The 23477-nt window shown below is 37.0% G+C and overlaps 1 protein-coding gene across 1 annotated transcript in view; it reads left to right on the plus strand.

Moving 5' to 3' along the window:
* TTC13 (tetratricopeptide repeat domain 13) overlaps positions 1–18541 on the plus strand; it is a 40732-nt gene extending 22191 nt beyond the window's left edge. The window contains exons 13-23 of the mRNA XM_074167274.1: positions 567–697; positions 1059–1191; positions 1695–1787; positions 6005–6088; positions 7913–7997; positions 10885–10994; positions 11678–11813; positions 12519–12598; positions 13751–13829; positions 15684–15763; positions 18392–18541. Of these exons, the coding sequence (XP_074023375.1) occupies positions 567–697; positions 1059–1191; positions 1695–1787; positions 6005–6088; positions 7913–7997; positions 10885–10994; positions 11678–11813; positions 12519–12598; positions 13751–13829; positions 15684–15763; positions 18392–18515 (1135 nt within the window). The 3' untranslated portion in view covers positions 18516–18541. The remainder of the gene's footprint in view (positions 1–566; positions 698–1058; positions 1192–1694; positions 1788–6004; positions 6089–7912; positions 7998–10884; positions 10995–11677; positions 11814–12518; positions 12599–13750; positions 13830–15683; positions 15764–18391) is intronic.
* The last annotated feature ends 4936 nt before the right edge of the window (positions 18542–23477 follow it).

Consider the following 23477-nt stretch of genomic DNA (forward strand, 5'->3'; position numbering starts at 1 on the left):
ATATCTAAAGGAAAGATAACAATTTCTCCTGCTGTAAACTAGTTTCTAGATATATGTTCATGTAATCACTTTATGTAAAAAAAGCTGAGTTAAAAATTTGTAGCTATTGTGTATATTGAATAGAATCCACGTTTTTAGCGTAAGAAGCTTTTGCAGAGTTAAGGGAGAAGTTATGGGGTAAGGCTTCCGGTTTTTATACATTTTCTTTTCTTACTTGTTAAAGTTCTTCAGAGTGAATGTAACATTGAAGGATAATGTATTATCTGTGAATTTTATTTAGTATCACTTATTACGAGTGGGTCTGAAGGTGAAATACTGGTTGTGAGAGCAGTAAGACCTACCATTGAATTCAGTCAGATCAGGATTTCATTTGAGATACTGAGTGTAACTGCCATCTACTGTGTACATTCAGTGGGGTGGAAGGAGGAATGAGTGTCGTTTATACTGCTTTTAAGTATTTCTCACACAAATATATGTTTTACCCATATTTCTCAACCAAATATGTTACAACTTTCAGAACTTTTGCTACCAAGCTGTGTCTGATGCATGTTTTTCTCCTCTGTAAGAGATGTGTTATTTCAGAATTTTGAAAGCTATAAGCCTGACGTGCAAGAGCTCATATGTGTAGCTGATCATCTGGGTTCCATGATGCAGTATGAGACTCCAGGATTTCTTCCAAATAAAAGAATACATAGAGGTATACTGAAAATGCTCTGTAAATTTTGAGTGGGGAAAAAAAACAACCCAACAACGTGGTGATAATTTAATGCTATTCCTTTGCTATCTGCAAATAAGTTTTATGCTCTGTTCCTTTCAAATCAGGTCAAAAGTTTAAAATTAAGGTAATCATTATGTCAACACTTTCTTGACCTAACTGGGGACTGGGAATCGTGATGTCCCAGATTTTATTGATGTTGGCAATTCTTTTCCTGTAAATACATCACTTTTCTGCTTCGATTTTCCTATCTGTACAAAACCGAGTGTTTGGGTCTAATTGTTTTAGGGTTTTTTTTGTTCCTGTTGTTGTTTGTCCCTCTCTCCTCCTCCTTCACCCCCAGCAATGGGATTGGCCACTCTGGAAGTAATGCAAGCTGTGCAGCGGACTTGGGCGAACTCAAAAGTTCGGATGAATGGGAAAACCAGGCTGATGCAGTGGAGAGATATGTTTGATATTGCTGTGAAGTGGCGAAGGTAATGGTAAAGAAGAGAGAGAACAAGCCTTATGTTGGTTGTAATAATGATGCATTTGTCAGTTAACTAAAGGGCTGAAGTCACAGAGGAGAAAATGAATATACGCTACCACTCCGTAACTAGAAAATGTTCTGATAAAAGAGAAGGATTGTTTAGGTACAAGGAGTGCATTTCTGAAAATACTCCATTTCTCTTCTTTTTTTAAAAGAGGGAAAGAGTTGGGAATAGCATTTTCTGGTTAAGGCAAAGCTGTGAAAGACTGTAGGATACATTACAGCTTAGGCTAACAAAAACTAAAGATTTCAAACTCCAGCAACATAAAATGCTTATGAGTTGGGTTTTTTTCTAATGAAAATCGTACATGCGTTTTAATAAAAAGTTCTTTTTTGTGATCTCTGAATTCTAGCTTTTGCCTAAAATTATTCTATGTATGAACAAAGCTCAAGTAAAAATATTACATGGAATGAAATATGTGGCGATATTAATGTCCCTTGTCTTTGTAGGATAGCTGACCCTGACCAGCCTGTACTTTGGTTGGACCAAATGCCTGCCCGAAGCCTCAGCAGAGGTTTCAATAATCACATTAACTTAATCAGGTATGAGAGTTTTACCAAACAGGCTTCCCACGCACACTAAGGGATTGTACCAAAACTTACTGACTGCTCATGAATGAGCATATTACGGTATTGAATGTATATAGGCTTATTGTTTTGCTTTAATATTAATTTTATATTTTCTAATGGAACAATTGGGTTTTGTGCACCTCAAGTTTTCCCTCATTTCCTCTTTTTCCTGAATCTCAATTGTACAACTGAGTTATCACAAGATCTAACTAGGATCCAAAAGATGCATATTTTTATGTGCTGCTTTTAGTTCCCAAATCTAATTTTTACATTTAAGGTAAAGTTCATTACAGTTGTAATTTTTGCAAATGCTGCTTCTCAAAGATAGTGGCAGCAATAGTGAAATAATGCTGTTGTATTAGCTTAGCTTTAATACCAATTTACAATAGAGAGGCAAAACAGTTGTTCTAGTTGTTTTTAAAGCAGGCCAAAGTAAAGCAACAATGACAAAATAAGTAACCTGTGAAAGGTAACAGTTGCATTTTCGAACAAAGGTAAAATCTAAGTTTCAACCACTGTTGTACGTTCCATCTTCTCCCATGCTGCAAGACTCAGTATCGTAGTCACAACAGTGACCTCCCATGAAGTGGTAGAAGTGTGAGAGTCTCAATGTGGCAACATCACTGTCAATCACAGGAGTAGAGTGTGTTTGTGTAAGTAAATATATAGCCAGGTGTCATCTTATTTCACCCCATTAACATTTTTTCCCCCACCCTGCCTATGGGAAGTACTGAATCTTTGAACTGTCATTCTGCTTTTATATCTATCTCTTTTTTGAGAAGCTGTGTGGAAAAAAGGATAAAGGAAGCGAAGCCTTCTCAAGAATTAGTTTAGGCAGAGAAAAGCAGTGATTTTCTAATGTTCATATGCAGACGCTAATGAGAACTTGCCCTCGCTCTTCCTTCCACCCTACGGAATGGAGCCTTGCATTAGGGATGCCATTCACTTTAGGGAGTGCTTCTTGAACACTCTTATGCTCAGGCTTCTGTCTTCCCTCAAGCCAAGTGTTACACTTGGGCTCCAAGCTCTGTCCATCTTTGCTGTTGCTGCATTTCTCTCTTCTCACACGTATGATGCAGCAGGAACCACAGTCATCTGTACTTTGAGACGAGGATGCCTTCCATGCTTCATCTGTTTCTTCCTGGTTTTATTTTAAATGTGAGAGAAAAAGCTTTATTTCTAGGTGATCTGTGCTGGCAGAAGGGCATTCGTGTAACAACACTTGATTACCATGCTGAAACTAACATTGAACGTTTAATCTGGGGAACTGTGTCCCAGGATCTGTACGGGATCTCTGTCTTAGAAACTCTGTTTCTCACTGGCCAATGTACTTTACTCGTTTTACTCTCATCGGTGAATGCTAGCAAAACTCATAATTTATTGTTCCAGCTGTTCTGGTGATTTCATAGAAATCTGAAATAAGCTTCGTGAACATTCTGAGTGACAGGCCCACAGTGAATTGAATTCTAACCTTTTGGTTTTGGCTCAGCCTTGACTTTTGGGGATCTCATCAGCATTTTGGTCATGCTTTTTTGATAGCCAGGTAGTGGTTCTCTGAAAATTATTGGTTTGGCCCTTTTTTCGAAGGAACAATAGATTTGAAGCAGCCTAAATACCACTGCCTTAGGAGTTGATCGTACTTCAGTAATGGATGATGATTGCATCCTTTTTGGTTCTGGAAACCTGTATTTGTCTGATCGTTCTGCATCCCAAGCAATCACTGCTTTTATTGGTCAGCTTTCTGTAGTGATTTTTTTCTGCTTTTGGATTCCCTCTTGATGATTTCACATGAGGTCAGGGATAAAAGAAATTAATATATTAAGTGGTAATAGGTTTTCTTTATTTTATTTTAATTTTGAAGCATGTTCAAGTCCATTATGATTTCTAAATGACAGTTTACTCTTAATGGATTATATAGATCTGTATAATCTCCTTGCATTACTCAGCTCTAAAATGGCTGCTGATTGAAGATATTAATAGGCTACAGAGCTAACACCTTTTTGTTGATAATTGAGATCACTTTATGGTCTTTTGACTTTTTTTCAGGAAAACATACATTGCTTTATATTTGGCTTATGATTTGAAAGTTATTCTCACAACTGTGTGACTAAGGCTGAATTCTTTCTGTAGCATGTCCACCTGAACACCAGGTGTAACAGCAGATTATGCTGACAAATGGCAACTTCATGATTATTAACTATACAAAGATATAAGCTGTTCAGTCAAATAAGAAGTATAACAATAGCAGTTGGGTGTTCTTTTAGTATTTGTAACAGATTTAGTTATGCTGAGCTCAAGCTGTCTCTAGGTTTTGTTTGGTCTAAATTGTACACCAGTGATTTCATGTGCTAAAATACTTGGATTAGATACATGTGAACATAACCTTTTTGTTATGTTACTCAGAATTGTTTGCATTTGAAGTCCATTATTGTTAGTGATTCCTGTCAAATGAGTCTTGGCATGGAGGCACTAGCATTCAGTGATTGCTGAATTACAGATTTTTTTTTTATTTTTTTTTTTCCCCTCAGAGTGGCAAAATGTTTGGAGAGTGTCAGAAAATACAAACTTGTTTGTTTTGAAACAATTTAGGGACCTCTTGTTAAAGGTGTGTAAGAAACATCTTGCACTTCACAATGTTTGATAGGCTTCCAGGTCTTAACATTCTCAAGATGCAATTATATCAGCTGTCACTACTTCTTCATGGACCTATAGACAAGTGTGGCTTTGGTTTATCTCCCTTCTGGCTTAAATGATCAAAGCTACCAAGTGTTGTTTAAAGTAGAGAAAATGTTTTTCAAAGCTTAAATTTTTTTCAGAGGCAAAACAAGGATTTGGGATCAGCTAAACATTAACGATGTAGTCAATATTCTTATAAAAAAAACAAAGACAATCTCTGGAACACTGCTACTTTTGAATTCTTGGTCGTAGTGTTTATTAAAGAAGGAGAAAGAGTAGGAATAAACACAAATCACTCCTGACCACCCACCAAAAGCTTTTTCTTGGTACCAATGCTTCTAGATGGCCTTACAGAATGATAAGTCTGATTTGGATATATTTTCCAAGATGCCACTAAAGGAAAATCCAGTTCCTTATACTGAGACACTTCTGCCTGTTGTACAGATATCTTTTTTTTTTTTTTTTAATACAGATGGAAAATGATGGGACGTACAACAAGGGCAAATTATGTATATAGATTTGTCTTCATCCTTCTGCCTTCCCTACCTCCCTTTCCTATGTGCAGATATGTATGTGTTGTAATTCTGCTCATTTTTTAAAGACTGATTCTGCCATTATTCTGAGACCAGGTCTACTAAATTGCAAGACTGTTGAGTGAGACATGAGACAGGGACTTTAGCTGCCAAAAATCACTTGGAGTGGAAAAAAAGTTAGGTATACACCTTCCTGTGATTGACAGTGGTTTTGCTTCCTCAGAGAGCGATAACGTTTGCTTTATAAAATCTTGTTTTGTAGACTGGGAGAAGAGGAAGGACTTCTACAAATGCAATAATGGTATGTAATTTTTCCTGTCAAAGTGGTTATAATCCTAACAGGTTCCTACCAAATTTTTAATGTATATTTTTTTCCTTAGTAGTCCAAGCGGGAAAAAAACACCTTTTTGATGGATTTTTTTTTTTTTGTTTTTATGCTACTGCTTGTAACTGTTAGGTGTCAAAGCAAAACTACTTCAATATAGAGGGACGTAGCTGAATAAAGATGTCTGCAGACTGTCAGAGCAGATCAACGTATATATTGGCAAATATGTAAAGTGGAGAGTGTTGATTCTCAAAGTAAATAAATGTGCAGATTGAGAATTCTCTCCTAGTTCTGCAATATCTATGAGTGTAAATAACTAAGAAAGATTATGTATTTGTACAAATTGATAATTATCATATAGATAAGATTTACTGAACGCGGGCACACTGAAAATAGGGTAACATGCATGAAATGTAGTTTATCAGAGAACACCACCACTAATGGTACATGAGCTTTTGCAAGTTCACTGTGGAATCTATATTCAAAATGGGAGATGGGCACTTCACTACCTCTGAAAAACCTCTAGTTCTTTCCTTTAATTTACAAAGCATCTGCAGATAAAATTCTGTAAAATATTAATGAGTAATATTTGTATTGTAGCCCTGGAATGTTGTCTTGAAAAACAAGATTAAAAAAGCCTTTTATTTCCTTTGTAGGGGACAGGTCATTAACATGCGGTACCTGGAATATTTTGAGAAAATTCTTCATTTTATCAAAGATAGGATCCTTGTTTATCATGGGTAAATTACTGATATTTTTTTCCCTGCTTCACTCCCCTGGTGATACTGATTTGAAATTTATATAATATTAATTTCAGAAAACCTGAGGGATATTTTCTTAATTTTAGTAAGCACTAGTTTCTTAGTATCTATAGCTGTCTTATTTCCTATTGGAAGTGCAAATTCCTATTCATTGCCACGTTAGGAAACTTGAACTAATAGAAAAAAAAGTTGGAAGTTACAGTATAGCTTGAAATTAGTAACAGTGTTAAATTTATACCCACAGTTTTGGCATAAGTAGATCTCAATTCTTTCTGAAAATATGATTTATTAAAGATGTTGGGTTTCCTGGTAGATTAGAGTACAGTTTCTCTGAATATTGAGATTAATTTATTAAATGTAGGAGTGAAGGAAAAAAACAGAAAAGAAGATATGGAAGGTAATTTTAATTGAAACTGGTGTTTGATGAGTATTTTTAAAGAAGCAGAGAATCTTTACTACCTATTACATAGATGTGTTGGTAGCCTTTGTCCTGCAACAGAAGACAGTTGTAGAATCTTGAGTGAAAGAATGTGACTAAAGATAACCTGAAAATTGATAGTAGCATCTCTTTCAAACTTTGATAATTTTTTTTAATAATAATTTGATAGTTTGGCCTGGTAACTTATTAAACATTGAGTTCTGTTTTTCAGTCTCACTATGCTACTTAAATATCACAAAATAAAAGTGCAGGAAATCCTTATAACAGTTGAAAACATTTAAGTTTTAACAAGTTTATCACAGAATCACAGAATGGTAGAGGTTGGAAGGGACCTTCGGAGTTCATCTAGTCCAACCCCCTTGCCAAAGCAGGTTCACCTACAGCAGCCTGGACAGGAACACATCCAGGCAAGTTTTGAGTATCTTCAGAGAAGGAGACTCCATAACCTCTCTGGGCTGCCTGTTCCAGTGCTCTGTCACTCTCAAAGTAAAGAAGTTTTTCTGCATGTTCAGATGGAATTTCCTGTGTTCCAGCTTGTGCCTGTTGCCCCTTGTCCTGTCATCAGTCACTGCTAAGAAGAGTCTGACCCCATCTCCTCTTGACACACACCTTTTAGATATTTATAGGCATTGATGAGGTCCTCTCTCAGTCTTCTCTTCTGCAGGCTAAACAGACCCAGGTTTCTCAGCCTTTCCTCATAAGGGAGGTGCTCCATTCCCTTGATCATCATTTGTGATAGTTGCTGAAGATATATAAGTTCTGTAGTAACTGGAAGACTATCCTCTGTTGGGAAAAAGTTTGTTCAGAGTGAGCCAGCTGTATTTGACCTTAAACCAGAGCAATTTGCGCTGTGATTTCTAAAATAATTCTGTTCTTAAAATCTGGGTGTAATTAATAAATATTTGAGCACTAGTTCAATAGGTTTCTTTATGGTCCAGCTGTGCCTGCATCTTTAGTATTTACATACCTTTGAGGCTACACATATACATATATTTTGAGAAGAACATTTCTAACATTAGCTCTGTTCTTCTTCCGTCTTTCCTCATCAACAACCCCTTGCTCACACTCATTCATGTAAACGCTGTTTAATGCTTTAGAGTGGCCAACAGCAAATGAATAAGATAAACCTGAAGTTTGAAGTTGAGATTTGAAGCTGAAAAAAATAAGTTGAGCTGATATAGGAGGAAATTACTTTTTGAAGAATAGGAGAGCAGGTAGCCAAGTATGAAGGAACTAATTTTCAGAAAAAAGCTACTGAAAATTATTTCATTGTTTCATTCCAATGTGGCTAATTGAATTAAAGCTAGAATGGATTTCTGGAAATGCTGTGTGTTTAACAATTGCAATTCCGTATTTTTTTCCAGTGCTAATAATCCAAAAGGACTATTAGAGGTTCGAGAAGCTTTGGAAAAGGTACATAAAGTAGAAGATCTTCTTCCCATAATGAAGGTAAATTAAAGAAAAACTTCAAAACATGATAAAAATAATAAAATGTATTCTGAGAGAGATCTAGTTCCTCAGAATATGACCGTTGTGTAGAAGCTTAAAATGAATAACTGGAAACGCTAGCTCAGGTTATTTCAAATCTGCATATGTAGGGTATAACCTTCCCTTTGATATATACAGATGTGTAATGTATATTTGAAAGGCTGGGCCTAACAGAATTGGTGTGGGTCAGTATGTGGTGAGGTTGGCAGGGGGAAATGGGGGAATAGTTGCCCTTAGTGACTGGTAGCTAATTTGAAATGAAATCTTGCTTTATGTTCTTGTGCTTTGGAAGACTGTCAGAGAAGGAGTGAGGAAACCTGCAGGGTTTCTTCTTGCTGGTGGTGGTCTTCATAGAAAGGCTTTGGATATATGATGTGCAAAATTATTTATGCTCTTAAGTAATAAGGTTTGAGTTGTGTTTAAGTTAAAGGTCTTCCCCCTCTTCCACCACTCCCCCAACTTAATCTAGGAATAGGAGAGTGTAAGTATTTGGGTTTGGGGAAACACTGTTGCAAAGTATTTCTTTTTAAAGGATTGGACAGAATTTTATTTAGAATAGAACAAAATTTGGGAAGAAACAGTCATTCTAAACAAAGACAAACTGATTTTGCTGAAAAAATCTGATTTTGCTGATTTTGCTAAACAAAGACAAACTGACAAACTGAAAGCAGCCCTGAGGAAAGGGACTTGGGGGTGCTGATTGACGAGAAGCTGGACATGAGCAGGCAATGTGCTCTCGCAGCCCAAAAGGCCAATCACATCCTGGGATGCATCAAAAGAAGTGTTGCCAGCAGATCCAGAGAGGTGATTCTGCCACTTTACTCTGCTCTGGTGAGACCTTACCTGGAGTACTGTGTGCAGGTCTGGAGCCCTCAATATAGAAAGGACATGGACCTGATGGAGCGGGTCCAGAGGAGGGCCACCAAAATGATCAGGGGGCTGGAGCACCTCTCCTATGAGGACAGACTGAGGGAGCTGGGGTTGTTTAGCTTGGAGAAAAGGAGGCTCCGGGGAGACATCATAGCGGCCTTCCAGTACCTGAGGGGGGCCTACAGGAAGGCTGGGGAAGGGTCTGTTTACAAAGGCCTGCAGCGACAGGACGAGGGGCAATGGTTTTAAGCTGGAGAAGGGGAGATTTAGATTGGATATTAGGAAAAAATTCTTTACCATGAGGGTGGTGGAACACTGGAACAGGTTGCCCAGGGAGGTGGTTGAGGCCCCTTCCCTTGAGATATTCAAGGTGAAGCTCGACGAGGCCCTGGGCAACCTGGTCTAGTTGGGGGTGTCCCTGCTGACTGCGGGGAGGTCGGACTAGATGACCTTTGGAGGTCCCTTCCGGCCTGGACCAATCTATGAATCTATGATTGCTTACTTATTTGGTGTGTCCACGTTACAATTTCGTATCTAAGCAAAACTGATGGGTTGCCATAGAATAGAGCTTTCTGAAGATATGTTACTGCTAGTATTCATAGACTGACTGCATTTGGATTTGTTCACAGTAGTAGTGCTCACTTGTGCACTACAGATGTCTTTAGTGCTTGAGCCATGTAGTTTCTGTAAATTTTTCTGTGGGATTTTTTAATACGTACTGCTAATATAAGTGTCTTCAAAGAATGTACCATAATTTTGGGGGTCCTTTTTGTACTACTGTTCTTGGCCTTGAAAGATGAAGCCAAATGGATAGTAACTGAACATAAACAAACTTTGTGGTGAAGAGGTAATAAATATTGGGGTGGCTAGGCAATAAAGCATTCCCTTCTGACACACAAATGTGCAAATAGGGCCCTGCAGAGCACCTAAAGTGGCTACTGTTGAATTGTAGGCCAGAAAAAATGCTATTAGTGAAGTTAAAAATATAGCTTACTCCAAGAGGATGATGAAAATATATAAATATAGTGTACTATATATGATTTATTTCAAAATAAATGTCCCAAATTGCAGCAAATATTCTTCCTGGGTTTCATAACCCGTACATTTTGCTGTGGTTTCAATCTCCTGTATCCCATTCCAAATTGTATCAAAGTGGAATGCTGTTTCTCATTAGAGGCTTTTAGATTTGTTTTTTTAAAATAAATGCAGATTCTCTTTAAACAAAACATCTTGGATCACAAGTTCTGTCTTAAAATAAATAATTGCATGAGTAATTCATTCAACGTTATTGAGTAATGGTCCTTTATAGTGCCTGTGTAAAATGAACGTCTGCTAATATCGGTGTAGTGTGGTTATTCAGGTAGCTGGGGAATGTTGTATGTCAAAAGCTAGGCTTTTGGCTTTACTTAAATACACTTTTTCTTGGTTTATGCAACTCTTTGGCTATAGTATTACACTTTAAGAATTTTGCAAAGCTTCGTTATCTAACTTTGATATTTTTCCTTCTGGTGAGGATAAATATTAATGGAAACTGGATCACAGTTAAGAAATTGTTGCTATGAGCTGTATTCTGGAATCCACACTTAAACTAATGCTGCTGCTTCTTAGTCTAAACATAAGATAGGCTCTCAAATTCTTTCCTCTCCATTTACATTGTTACACCAAAAGGTTTCTATCAACATGCAACTTGGGGAGAAATCTGTACAACTCAAACTGCTTTGTACAGTTGCTTTTCATAAGCAGTGCTGCTTTATATTCACTGTGTAGTTATAAAGTTGAATGTCAATATGCCTCATTCAGTATTTTTTATTTCCATTCAGTAGGAAAAAAACAATAAATGAAATAATGTAGTTGACAGTAACTCTTTGTCCAGTTTGTCCATTTTCATTTCTGCTCCATGTAGTTTAGGTATTTCAAAACAACGGCTAGGCGATCTGTCTCTGTTCACCCTAATACTACTTTTGTTTTCTTTTGAAAGCAGTTTAACAGTAAAACAAGAGATGGGTTTACTGTGAACACAAAAGTTCCCAGCCTCAAGGATCAAGGGAAAGAATACGATGGATTCACAATTACAATAACAGGAGATAAGTATGTTTGCTATTTTCAGGGGTTCATGTACATTAAATAATGATGAAGTATTACCGATTAGTCTTCTCAAATGCCATGTCTACTTGCATAAAGTGGGTTTTGTTTTTCAGTAGTGGCATTTTTGTAAATAACTAAAAAATTTGTTTGGAGAAAATATTTTGGTCTCAGTAAAACAGTCTTTGTTCTGCACAAACTTTGTTCTCTATCAGTCAGTGTGTTTTGATCCATAGTTTGTAACTATGCTTTTATACCAAAACAGTTCCCTTTTGGTAGTTTAAAAGTTAATAAAACTATGCTTTATATTCTATATAACAATCTGAAGCCCATGAAGATATTTTAAAATTTCGTATTTCTTTTTTTTTTTTTTACTTACACTTTAAGTGAAGCACTAATGCTTGTCAGGTATTCTTCAATGGAAATACTTGGTCTGTGATTAGACAGCAATCTTTATGTATTCTCTCAAAGTTACAATGTGACAAAATGTTTTTAATTCAGTGATTTTTTTTTAATTTTTTTTTTTTTTTACTAAAAGAGGGGAAATGCTTAGGGAAAAATGATAGGAAAAAGCTTATGATGTGGTACTTAACTGTGGTGCGTTTGTAACTTACCCTGGATATTAGATTATGCATCAAGTTCTGTTCAAAAAATGTCTTTCTTCCTTTTTTGATTCATCTACTTGATAGAGTGGGGAACATATTATTTTCGGTAGAAACTCAGACGACAGAAGAGAGAACACAGCTGTATCATGCAGAAATAGATGCGCTATATAAGGATCTAACAGCTAAAGGAAAAATTCTAATTCTGTCTGAAGAGCTGGGGGTAAGGCTGTTTTAATGGAAATGATGAATTCCTTGATAAATTCTATTATGTTTTTATACCTTGTTTAACAATTTTATAATAATTTTTGACTGAGATCAAAAGTAATAAAATAAACTGCTTGTTTAAACCCAATTATGACAAATACCAAAAGAAGTTGCTATCATTCTATCTGTGACTTTAAAATTTGCTATGCTTCACTTCAGTAATAGAGTCCAGACAAGGTCTGGATATCACAATGTGTTCCTTCCTCCCTCCCCTGACCTTATTTTCTTATTTTTCTTATGGGTCTGTGTTCATTGTCTCATCTTCTTCAAGAGCACTGCCTAGGATTTGGCTCACGGTGGCTGCACATAAGATGAAAAGTAACACAAATTCATGAGAAGCACTAGAATTGCGTTTATGTTGATTTGTATTGCAGTGACAATCTGACTACATTTGAGCTTGTGATTTCCATTTTTCATCCTTTAACACTGTGTAGATGAACTATGTTTCACCTAAATTTTAAAATACAACAAAATAATTTGCTTAAACATCCGTTAATCAAACTTCAACTTCTCAGCTCGACATTTTTCATATTCGAAATGGTTCTTTAAAAAAAAAAAAAAAAAATCTTAGTACTGTAAGACTTTCCAATATGTATTCCTTTATGTGGTATTACCTGGCTATTAAATTATCTTTAATGCACTTTTTTTTCTCTTTGCTTAGGAGGTAGATGCTGTTTGCAACTTAATCCTGTCATTAGTTTATTACTTCTATAATTTAATGCCACTTTCAAGAGGATCTAGGTTAGTGATTGTCTTTATCATGTCTGTTATCTTGGATACACACTGTAAAATGTGTTGCAATATCTTAATTTATTTTGAAATACTAAAAAAAATCTAAAAAAGCTCTGGGTTGAGCTGTGTCCTGCACAGTCTCTCATTTTGTGCTGTCATGGCGATGGGTACTGACTTAGTATGGTTTTAAAAGCTATAGTTTGTAATTGCTGTTGGTAACTATTCATAGCTTCATGTATATTTAAAATGATGAGTAGTCTGTATTTATAGACTTGAGCTCACAGATTGAAAAGTGTCATTTTTAAATTGTAATGCTTGGATTCCTAATCCATGTTATGTTGCACCATTAATTTCACTCGAGAAGCTTTACCAAAATGTGTATTTAAGATTAAATATACTTTGAGATCAATTATTTTAATTAAATACACTAAAATATTATTTTATTAATTTATTCAACTGTTTGGGTCACCGAATGAAAATGTAGAATAAACTCCCAAATGTCGCAGATCTCATCAACTTAAATTGTAGTTTAATTCAAGCCTGGCTACATCTAAGACTATTATGAATCTGTGTTTCACGAAGCACTTAAGATCTTTAAGCTTATTATTAAACACAATTCAGTATAAAATAAAATTTAAAAAAAACTGAGACTTTCATTTTTATAATCAGACTTTGCCTTTATCTTACAGAAAGCAAAAATTTAACAGAAATTCTGTCTGAGTTTCACCAAAAAAAAAAGTTAAAGAAAAAGTTAAGTAGCTTAGAGGCAGTGCCTCTAGCTCTGTTGCAGTAGAGTTCATAAATTCTCCTGGGCTACAGCTAAGCTTCTTGAACAGGAGTTTGCTTTTTTTTCAACTCTAAAGAGTCTTAAGAACTCGTAAGTCTGAAATTATGATTCTGACTACTGTAGTGCTCTTCAGTAGTTAAACTCCGTAGGATCATAACTTCATTCCTGTGCTGTTGGAAAGTAACAGTGATTTCCCTTTTTAAGTGTTTCGTGCTTGTTTTTACTTCTAAAATGAAGTAACTAGGACAGTAATTTTTACTAGCCTTCTATGAAATGGTACTATATTCTATTTGTTTTGTAGTCTAAAATAGCATTTTGGAAAAACTTTTACTGTACTTCATTTTTTTAATTTTATTTTTTATTTTATTTTTTAGTGTGATAGCTTATTCAGTGATCATGGGAGCACTAATGGCAAGTGGAAAAGAAGTATCAGGAAAAATCCCTAAAGGAAAGGCAAGTATCAAAATACATTGGTTCAGCCTTAACGGAGGAAGAATACTTGTAAATGTGGAGGAAGGAGCTGTGAGTATGAACAGAAGTTGCACACTTAATTATTTACTGGAGATGGGTTAGCTGCATACTGTGCTGTCTTGGAGCCTTAAAGAGTTTTGAAAATTTCATTGCTGTTCTGACAGCAGGTGAGATTTAGTGATAGTATGTGCAGTAATTCTGGTTAGTCAAATTGTAGCAGCTTGTGTTCTGTAGTAATTACATATTTGTAACTGAAGCATTTTTAGTGAGCTGGGCTGATCTTCCCAGCTTTCTTTGAGAAGGGTTCTGAGAATAGTTGGGCAGAATTAGTGACTCTTCTGGCACACAGCAGAAAATTTCTGTCTTTGCTCTTGACGTATTCCAGACCATTTAGGGCTTGGTAAACAGAAAACTCCTAGTTTTTAAGTGACTACATTTAATTGTTATACCACCTTGCTCGATAAAGGGTTTCCATTTCTTTTTTCAACTCTCGGTCTGTTAGTTGTGTTACCTTTTCAGCATGAAAGGAGTGAGAGCATCTCTGTCTCTTCAATGTATTGTCAAAAAAATCAGTGAAATTCCAGTGAGAATTAGAGTTGTTGAAGAAAATATCCTGTGTGGATAACTGAAGAAAGAGCAACTTTCCCTTTCCCAGCAAACTGTGCTTGCTTAGTAGCAAGAAAGCTTCCTTTTCAGTATGCCATTAAGCTGGTGTCTTCGCTGTTCTGTGGGAGTTCAAAAGAAAACTCACATAAGTCTTTTACTTTCACATGCATCTTCTTGGGACTGATTTTTATGCTGGCAGCCAGAGTTTCAGGATTTCTAAAAAGCAGGATTTCTGACTTACAGGAAGCTTTGGGGATGTTTGTACATTTGAGGTTTTTTCCTGAAACAGAGTGCCTGAAATTGAACAAAACCATTTTTTTAGAAAAGTTTTCGCCAGCTGGAAGAAATTGTTTTCTCCAGTTGAATGAAACTGGGGTGGGTTTTTTTGGTTCTTTTTTGGTTTTTTTCATCAGATTCCTTGGAAGGGTATTTCTGGTCCCAAGCTTATGACAGCATGTGTTATCAGACTGCTCTATAGACAAAGATGCCAAGTAGTCAAGAGTCCTGTAGTTGCCTGGCAGGTCAGTCAGTAGCCATGGCCAGCGTAGCTTCCAGTATTGGTTGTGGCAGGGTGTGCAAACCCATGGAGAGCTTTAGTGCCTGGCACACATGCTGACTTCCAGACTGGCAGTGAGGGACAAAGTAGACTGTGTACAGACTAGTTAGTAAGTTTACTCCTATCTTACTAAGAATATAGATAGCGTGCTTTCAGAACCCTTTCTTGAATTCAGCCAGAGTTCAGTGAACCACAAACGTGTCAGCTTAAATATTTCAATACTAGCGAACCAGGGTTTTTGACTGAACATTGTTTTGCTGAAAACTTATTTTCAGCTGTCAATAGGAAGTTGCACAGAGCTTTTGGCTGTATGTAGTCAAACTTGTCTGAAAACTGTGGAAAGAAGTAATACAGAATGCCTGGAAAGTCCAATATAGATCTTCCAATCGTGATACAATGTTTTGCAGAACACAGTATGTAGTAATGAGAAATATCCTCATTTTATTTGGATATTGTAATAAAGGGCTGAAGACAGTCAATATTTTCTGACACTGACTTGTTAGTATAAACATCTTATTAAGAGATAACTAAATAACTGGCTTTTGTCACAAAAGGGAGGATATGTTTTTAAAGTTGAATTTATATGTTAACATTTGAGGATTAACTTCCTGAAATTACAGAATTTAAAAATTCTCTAATTTCTTAAGGTCTTTTTTATTTTATTGCGTTTTCAGCTGGTTGATTTTGAAGCAATGACAGCACCAGGGTCTGAAGCTTTTAGCAAAATAGCAAGGAGTTGGATGAACCTGAAAAGGTAAATCTTTTTGTTCAGATGGGGGGTGGGGAAATAAAATACGTGACAAGATAAGACAAGATTTGAATTTACAAGCACAGTAATTTATTTCTAGTCTAACAATAGTTAGTAGTCTAGACATTAGTAGTCTAGACATTCAGTTATGTGAGTGTTATCCTCTGAGAAAATTATTTGGGTTAATATTTTCTTCATTTTGTCCAATGGTCAAAATTGCCTTTTTTATTATTATTTTTTCATCATTAGTAAACCTGGTGATTGAATGAACAAAGCGGAGGAAAATTTTAACTTGGTTTTTTTTTTTTCCATTCTTATGGTTCTCTTCAAACTGTGTATCAAAAGTGCTTTTTTAATTTGGAGAATAAGTATTTTCAAAATAGATGAAAGTTTTGAATATACAGAATTACATTACTTAGTATAACTGCGTGACTTCTGTATAATGCTTTAAAATTTTTATTTTCTTATGAATTGATTTTTGAATACTGAACACATTAATTCCTTGTCAATATTATGAATCTGGTGCATTTGATTTGTCCCTTAGTGGTTATTCCCCGTACAATATCTGAAAATCAGGCCAGAGACAAAACCTGTTTTAGTATCCTTCGAGTCAGGGTCAAGACACTTAAAGAGTGCTGAGAGAACTGGCCAATGTTCTTAATCTCTGAAAGTTTGTGTGTGTCAGGGGACATTCTTGGTGACTGCTGGAAAGGAAATCTTGCATCTGTCTTCAAGAAGGCCAGAAGGACAACCCAGGGAAGCTATAGGCTGGTCAGCCTCACTTTGGTCCCTGGGAAAGCATTTCAGGGTATATGAAGGAGAAGGTGACTGGGGACAGTCAACATGGGTTTACCAAACATTGTGTGACATATGATTTGCTTTCTGCAATAAAATGACTAGACTTGGGGATGAGAAGAGAGGAGTTGTTGGTTATTTTTTGCTTCAGCAAGGACTCTCACAAAACTCTCATACCAAGATAGCACATTATGGTCTGGACGAATGGACAGCTAGATGGGTAAAAAGCTGTTTGGATAATCAGATTTAGGGGGTACTCAGCACTTCAGGACACACCTAGAATACTGCCTCTGGTTTGGGGGGCTGCTGCAGTAAAGACTATGATAAACTGGAGCAAACTCAGTGGAGAGCCACCAAGGTGGTCAGGGGGCCAGAGCACATGCTTAGCGGTAGAGAATTTGCCTTGTTCAGCCTGGAGAAGAGAAGGCTTTGACCTAACAGCAGCTTTGCAGTACCTGTGAGTGTTGAGAAAGTGGACATGGGCAGTTCTTGGTGGGAGGACAAAAGGCAAGGTGCATGAGTTGAAACAGGTTCAGAGTAAGCATAATCTTTCCACCCTGAGGGTAGTCAAGCAGCAGGGTGGGCTGCCCAGAGAGGCTGTGCAGTCTCCATCCATGGAGATTTTCAAGACTTGACAGGATAAAGCCCTGACACCTTGGTCTGACTTCGCAGCTGACTGTGCCTTGAGCAGGGTGTTAGATCACAGACCTTCTGAGGTCTGGTCCAACCTGAGTCATTCTGAGAGCCTGAGGAACTCGGCAGCTGCTGTTAGTGCTTAATATCTCATACTGATTAGAGTTGTTTAACTTCATTATCGGTGGTTCTCAGCCTGGTGAATTTTACTAGACTGTAAAATCTCTTCCTAAATGAAGAAGGCTATCAAGAAGACTCAAGGACATCTTTGTCAGACTCAGGCTAACCATCTACATGTAAAGGCAGTCAAATTCAGCATTTATTAAAGAGTGTCATTTTTAAACTACAGTGTAGCAAGTTGTGGTTTTTATTTAAAGTAGTCTGCACAAATATTGTGACTTGGTTGTCTTGGAAATATAAAATATTTATGGTTCCCGCAATTCTTTCTGTAAGTCTCCCAATTTCTATACTCATTTTCTCTCTTAATCTTCTGTTCTTGTCTCCTTTTTAAGATAGAATTTTCCCTTTGGTAAAGATATTTCTTGGGAGAAAAGTCAGCATAAGCCATTTCAACCCTACCTATGTGTTTCTGACACTCTGACTTGTACTGTTGAAATTTGTGGGAATCCATAGCAGACCAGATCAGGGAACTGATTTGTGTTAAAAATAACCTTGCCAAACCCAAAACTTATTTTTAACTGAGACCATTTTGTAGCATAGTCCCACCAATAGTATTGCTGGCTCAAATGAGATGCATAATGGGTGAGGAATGAGCCAGAGTGAAGAAAACGTTAAAGTTGGCTTTGCTTGATGCTGAGAAAATTTTCTGTAGAACCACAGCCTAAAGGACTTGAAGTAATAATACGAAGGTAATTAACCCGAGTGGCTAATTTGTCTGTGGTAGAAAAATAATAGTGGGTAAGCAAGGCTTGAAAACTTAAAGTAATAAAATTTTGCTTTAACTTCTGCCACTTCTGAAAGCTTTAATATGTAGTCATTATTTTCATTCTGTATAGCTGTATAGTGAGTGAGCTGTGTAGCTTCATGAGAAGCAAGAGCTGATTGTGGGCAACAAATTCTTGGCTTCAAGTTCCCAATTTGTTGGAAAAGGGGATGAAGAGAAGTATAAGCTAATGTGTTAACTTCTAGGTAAAACACAAAACTTAGCAAAAGATAAATAATTTTCTTCTTTTTCTCCTCTTGCAGTATTTCACCTTCTTACAAGAGCCTACCATCAGTATCGGAGACTTTTCCAACCCTGAGAACAATGATTGAAGTACTAAATACAGACTCATCTCATTGCCTAAAAAAAACTATAGTTGTTGTATAATTTATACAAATAAAAGGCCAAGAGGTACTGCTTCATAAATTATTTTGAAGGGGAAATTATGGTCAAAATGGTTTGGTTTTGTTTTTTAATAGAGTAAACTTATTTGACTAGTTATCGTTAGTTTAAAAGGTATCTTTCCATGACCGATAATATTAAAAAGGAAAAAAGACGGAGGACAGATTTCTTGTGTTGAGACATACTCTAACAGGAAATACAGTTTTTCAGGCGCCAAATCGAAGAGCAGTAAGAAACTTCCATCACAGTTACGATCTGAGTATACTGCAGGTGAAAATTTATTTTTTAAAAAAAAAAGGTAATCTGCTTTAAAATACCACTTTACTACTTGCCATTTGTGGTGGTGGTTGTTTTTTCCAAAGCCTCTGTCTGTCTTCTGCGTGGAAAACTTCATGAGCTGTACATGTGTAAGTAATTGGTAAATACACAGGCATTTGATGTAACGCAATCCAGTGAAGGAGCAGATGTCAGCTTAAAAGAATGGCTTTCAGGAAAACATCATTTGGAAACAAAAACAAACAAATGACATATTTGGAGTCGGGCTCCTGGTGAGTAAATGCCAGAAATGCAGCAACTGTACATCAGTCTCCCTTTGCAAGTACCCATTGGTGGTGGTGGTTGGCAAAAGGTATCAGTGGATTGACAGTACATTGGGAGGGGGAGCTGGGGCTCTTGAGTTGTTTTTGTTGGAAGGGTCTGGCAGCATTCTGGGAAGGCAGGCTTCCTGCAGGGCAGGGCTAATTCAGTTCAAATGGCACGGGCAGTACCATGAACCAATTTCTGATTATAATAGTGATGATATTATTTCTGGTGAGTCCAAACTGAATTGTACTCATTTTAGCTCGAGCTCTGTGACTTTAGAGCTCTTTACCAGGTTAAACGATTTCAGAAACAACAAGCAATGGTGGAGCAAATGTCTGGTTTCCTCCGTGGCTTTCATCAACTTTTTTTTTTTTTCCTGCCTGAATATTCAGTATTTCAGAAAGTGTACTTTCTGCTTTTAGATACAGCTTTCAACTTGTTTAATATTGATGGTCTAAACTGTGATTCTGTTGCTGTCATCTTTTACACGAACACTCTATTCTTGCTTGCTTCCAGTTTTCCAGAGGTTAGGGCTTAGATATTTGCAATTGCCCAACAATCCTAACTGTGTAATATGATATATGCTGAAAAATAAGATATTTAGCAACAGAAAGGGGAAAACATCCTGCATACCCCAAGGGTACCAATGGCAGTGGTGTGGTTGCTTTTCTCTGGCTACAGCACAGAGCAATCTCAGTCCCCTCTTTAATGAAGAAAGAAATGCAGCAAAGCATCAAGAATGTTGATATAGGCCACCTCCTTTAGCAGTGGAACTGAAAACAGTGGATTTATTGAATGGAGGGTCTTTTCTTGATTATTCCATACAAGTGTTTATCGGATTCAAAGTGGACTTTGTATGTGTCTTTAAGTTTGGGGGGGAAGTGCCACAAGGTAAGTTAGAAGCTGCTGTGAATGCTGGCATACATTATAAGAAAAGCCCTGTTGATTTGTTGATTTGTTGATTTAAGGTTAGATTGCACTGTTACCTTTACCACTGGGCAGAATAGGACAGCTACATGGGTAGCTAGAGCCCTGAGTGTTTACACGTATGAAAGACTTTCATGGAGATAGAAAATGAACCCTGGAAAATTGATGTGTACTATGTCTACATCAGCAAGCAGTGTGTCCCACACAATATAAGTTAGCTCACTGCCCACACTGTATGCATTTCAAAGGTTTACTTTTGTCTGCTTGTCTAGTTTATGAACTGGCTGCTCGTTGCATTTGGAGTGCGTGTTAGCAATGCATCTTCCAGTTTGGACATCTTTTGGATCATAGATGAAACAACATGTATCTTGAAACCTCTCTGCACTGTGAACCAAAATGTGGTAAGTGGACGAAATGAAGAGACTCGCTTCAAAAGTGTGTTCCCGATTCAAATTTAACGAGTGGTGTATATATACCTGTAGAAACTTTTTTTTCATGAACTCTTATATTCTAAGATTGGATGTTGAAAATACAGTCTTAGGAAAGAATGTGCTTTCCTTCCACTTACTGCGTTTTACCATCTATTGCTGAAACAAATACTGCTGTCTGTAGTAACTCTTCCTCCCTAAGAATGAGTGCTGTTAGTGCTGTTACAGTATTAACTTGTTGCCATGCTAAGTTACGGTACTGTTACCAGACCTGTGAGCACAGCAGAAGTAATCTTATTTGAAGGCAGGGGAAGGAATAGGAAACAGTTGCGGGGGGGGGGGGGGGGGGGGGGTTTGTTAGATGTTTTTAATCCTGATTCTGGTATGTCTGAGAGTAGGTGTAGAATCTATTGCAAAATTTGTATGGACCACACTAGAACTAGAGCGGTTAGATTTGATTAAAAAAAATAGTGACCTGACTAGTAGCCAAGCGAAGAATGATCTAATGTGCTATGGCTTGACCTGTAGAAATCAACATTTGTTTTGCAAATATCGAAAAGCAAATGGTGTCTGAGCCCATTTTTCCTAAACCCTGTTTTTCTCTTCTCCTTGTTTGCAGCAGAAATTATTAAGTAAGTTCAGGCACATATATCTGATCAGGGGATGCATAACAGCTGAATGCCCAAAACGCAAGGCAATCTAGAAAACTAGGGAAACACCTGCTTGGAATCCAACTTGTTAGCCATTAGCGAGCACTAAATCACATTGTAGTGTTGCTAAGCATTTGGAAGGATAGGTATAATTTTGAGTAAGTAAAACTCATCAGGGAAAAAAAAAAGGAGCAGAATTTCATATGCAGACCTAAGGTTCATTAACCAAACCATAATAAAGGCAAATTTGACCACCTGTCTAGCTGGTACTAATAAACATGCATTTTAAACTTTCTTGATCAGAATTTATGTAAAGGACAAAAATAGGTATTTCTTTCCAAGTAAGGATAAAGGAGGCTTGTGAGTGTTCTTTGAAAGAACTGGGTTGCTGTCCAGTTGTGACAAAAGTATTTTCCCACCATGCTTTTGCTTGAGCACCTTCCCCTTCCACACTAGAAATAAGCACTATTTGCTTCTCTGGTGTCTTCTATTTAGAGGTCTAGAAGTTTCAGAAACCTCTATTAGATTTCACTATGGAGAAAAGGAATTATTATTTTCTGCATACCTAATGGAGAAACAGGTACAGTAGCCAGGAAGAGCTAACTTTATGCCTTGTTTGTGTTCTAATAGTATATTTCCTTTAAGCCTATAGGTTTTCTTATACTCTGTATTATTCATTAAGAAAGGGGAAATCTACATTGGCACTGACTAGACAGTTCTTGGAACTATAAAATAAGAGATTTCTTGCTTTAGGAATTAGACCAGAGGGAGTGGAGTGAAGGGGTGGTGGGGAAGAAGAAAATTCCCCAGGCACACAAGCCATGTACAGCTGTCTGGGTTTCCTTCTCCTCCTTTCTCTTACTCCTGTGACTGACTTCATACCCATCCCCTTGCTGACAGACAAAGGTGATATTAATGGGAGATCAAGAGGGAGGGTGGGTGTAACCTCTGTGAGCGTGTGTGTGTGTGTGTGTATACGTGTTTCAAAGGTGTGTTTCTCTGGGCGTGATACAGATGACTAAGAAAGAAAGCGAGCTCAAGTTAAATGCTCTCAAACAAGTTTAACAAACAAAACAGGATTATCTAACCAGGCCGGTATGTGATGACTTGGAGAACTGTAATTACCTCCTAAGAACCAGATATGTGGAGAAATCTAATTATCATTTTTCCATCCTCTTCTGTGTGATCTTAGACAACTGGTCTAGCGATATCATTTGAACTCTTAAATGGGAACGTTAATGTATTGCAGGCACAACCATGTATCTATTAAGAATAATATTAAAAAAAGCAGAATGAGGAAAAAAAATAGGCTAAGGAATGAAATCCCATTAATCTGAACCTCGATATTTGTGTGACTTCTATTATCTTCAAAATATATTTCAAAATTCCAATGCAACTACCTAGGACAAAAGGCAAAATAGATTTAGTCTCAGAAAAAGCTTCTCACATATTTACTTGTCTTTTGTAAGCTTGCTTTGTTTTTGTGGAAAGGAACTATGCTTCCCCCCTGCCCTTAGGAGACTTTAGGGGTGTTCGGGGAGTTTGGAAAAGCATTTGCTGAGGTACCACACACAAAGTTAGGCTTTGATAGAGGAAAAGAGAGCACTTGTACCGTGAATGAGGAGCTATCGGAGAGCGAGAAACAAGGTGGCATGCTGCCGGGCAAGCTAAGGTTTGCAGCATAGTTTGCCAATGAAATTCATGGGTTATAGAAGTTATTTGAGTGTGTTAATAAAATGAGGCACAGAATAGCAAGTAGGGAGAACTCAACATTTGAAAGTACCTGGAATGATTTTATTGAATACAGTTTCATCCCAAGGATTTTTTAACTTTTAAATACCAAGTTCCAACTTTGGGTAATACAAGTTGCAACTAACAAAATTTGCTACAATTGTGTGGCTGTGGAAAAGGCATATAGAAACACTCCCATATGTCAAGAAAGATGACTCTTAGTCAAGATTTTTTTAAAGATGTTACACGGCACTGATGGGCTCTCCTCTGTGATAGCTGGTGTATTGGGGAGTTCTGGTGGATGACTCTGGCTACCCATGGTCAGTAAAGATGACTTCAGACAGCACCAAGGGTGGAGAATGGCCAACAGAACAAGTAGGTCGCTGGATGGGAGGTTGTTTTAACACCTGTAAGTAACTGCCTATAAATACACTAGTGAGAAATATACACTTGGAGAAAAGAGTTAAGGCTAAATAGAACCCTCCTCGACACAAGCTGGTAACTCCATTTCAGAAAGTTGGAGCAGTTTGGCAATAAAACTTTTTTTTTTTTTTTTTTAAGATGGTGGTGGTGTGCTGCAATCGTTCTTCATCAATTACTTTGTACTCCCTCTATTCTAATTCATTGAA

Source organism: Numenius arquata, chromosome 2 (assembly GCF_964106895.1).
Source record: "Numenius arquata chromosome 2, bNumArq3.hap1.1, whole genome shotgun sequence".
NCBI classification, from domain to species: domain Eukaryota; kingdom Metazoa; phylum Chordata; class Aves; order Charadriiformes; family Scolopacidae; genus Numenius; species Numenius arquata.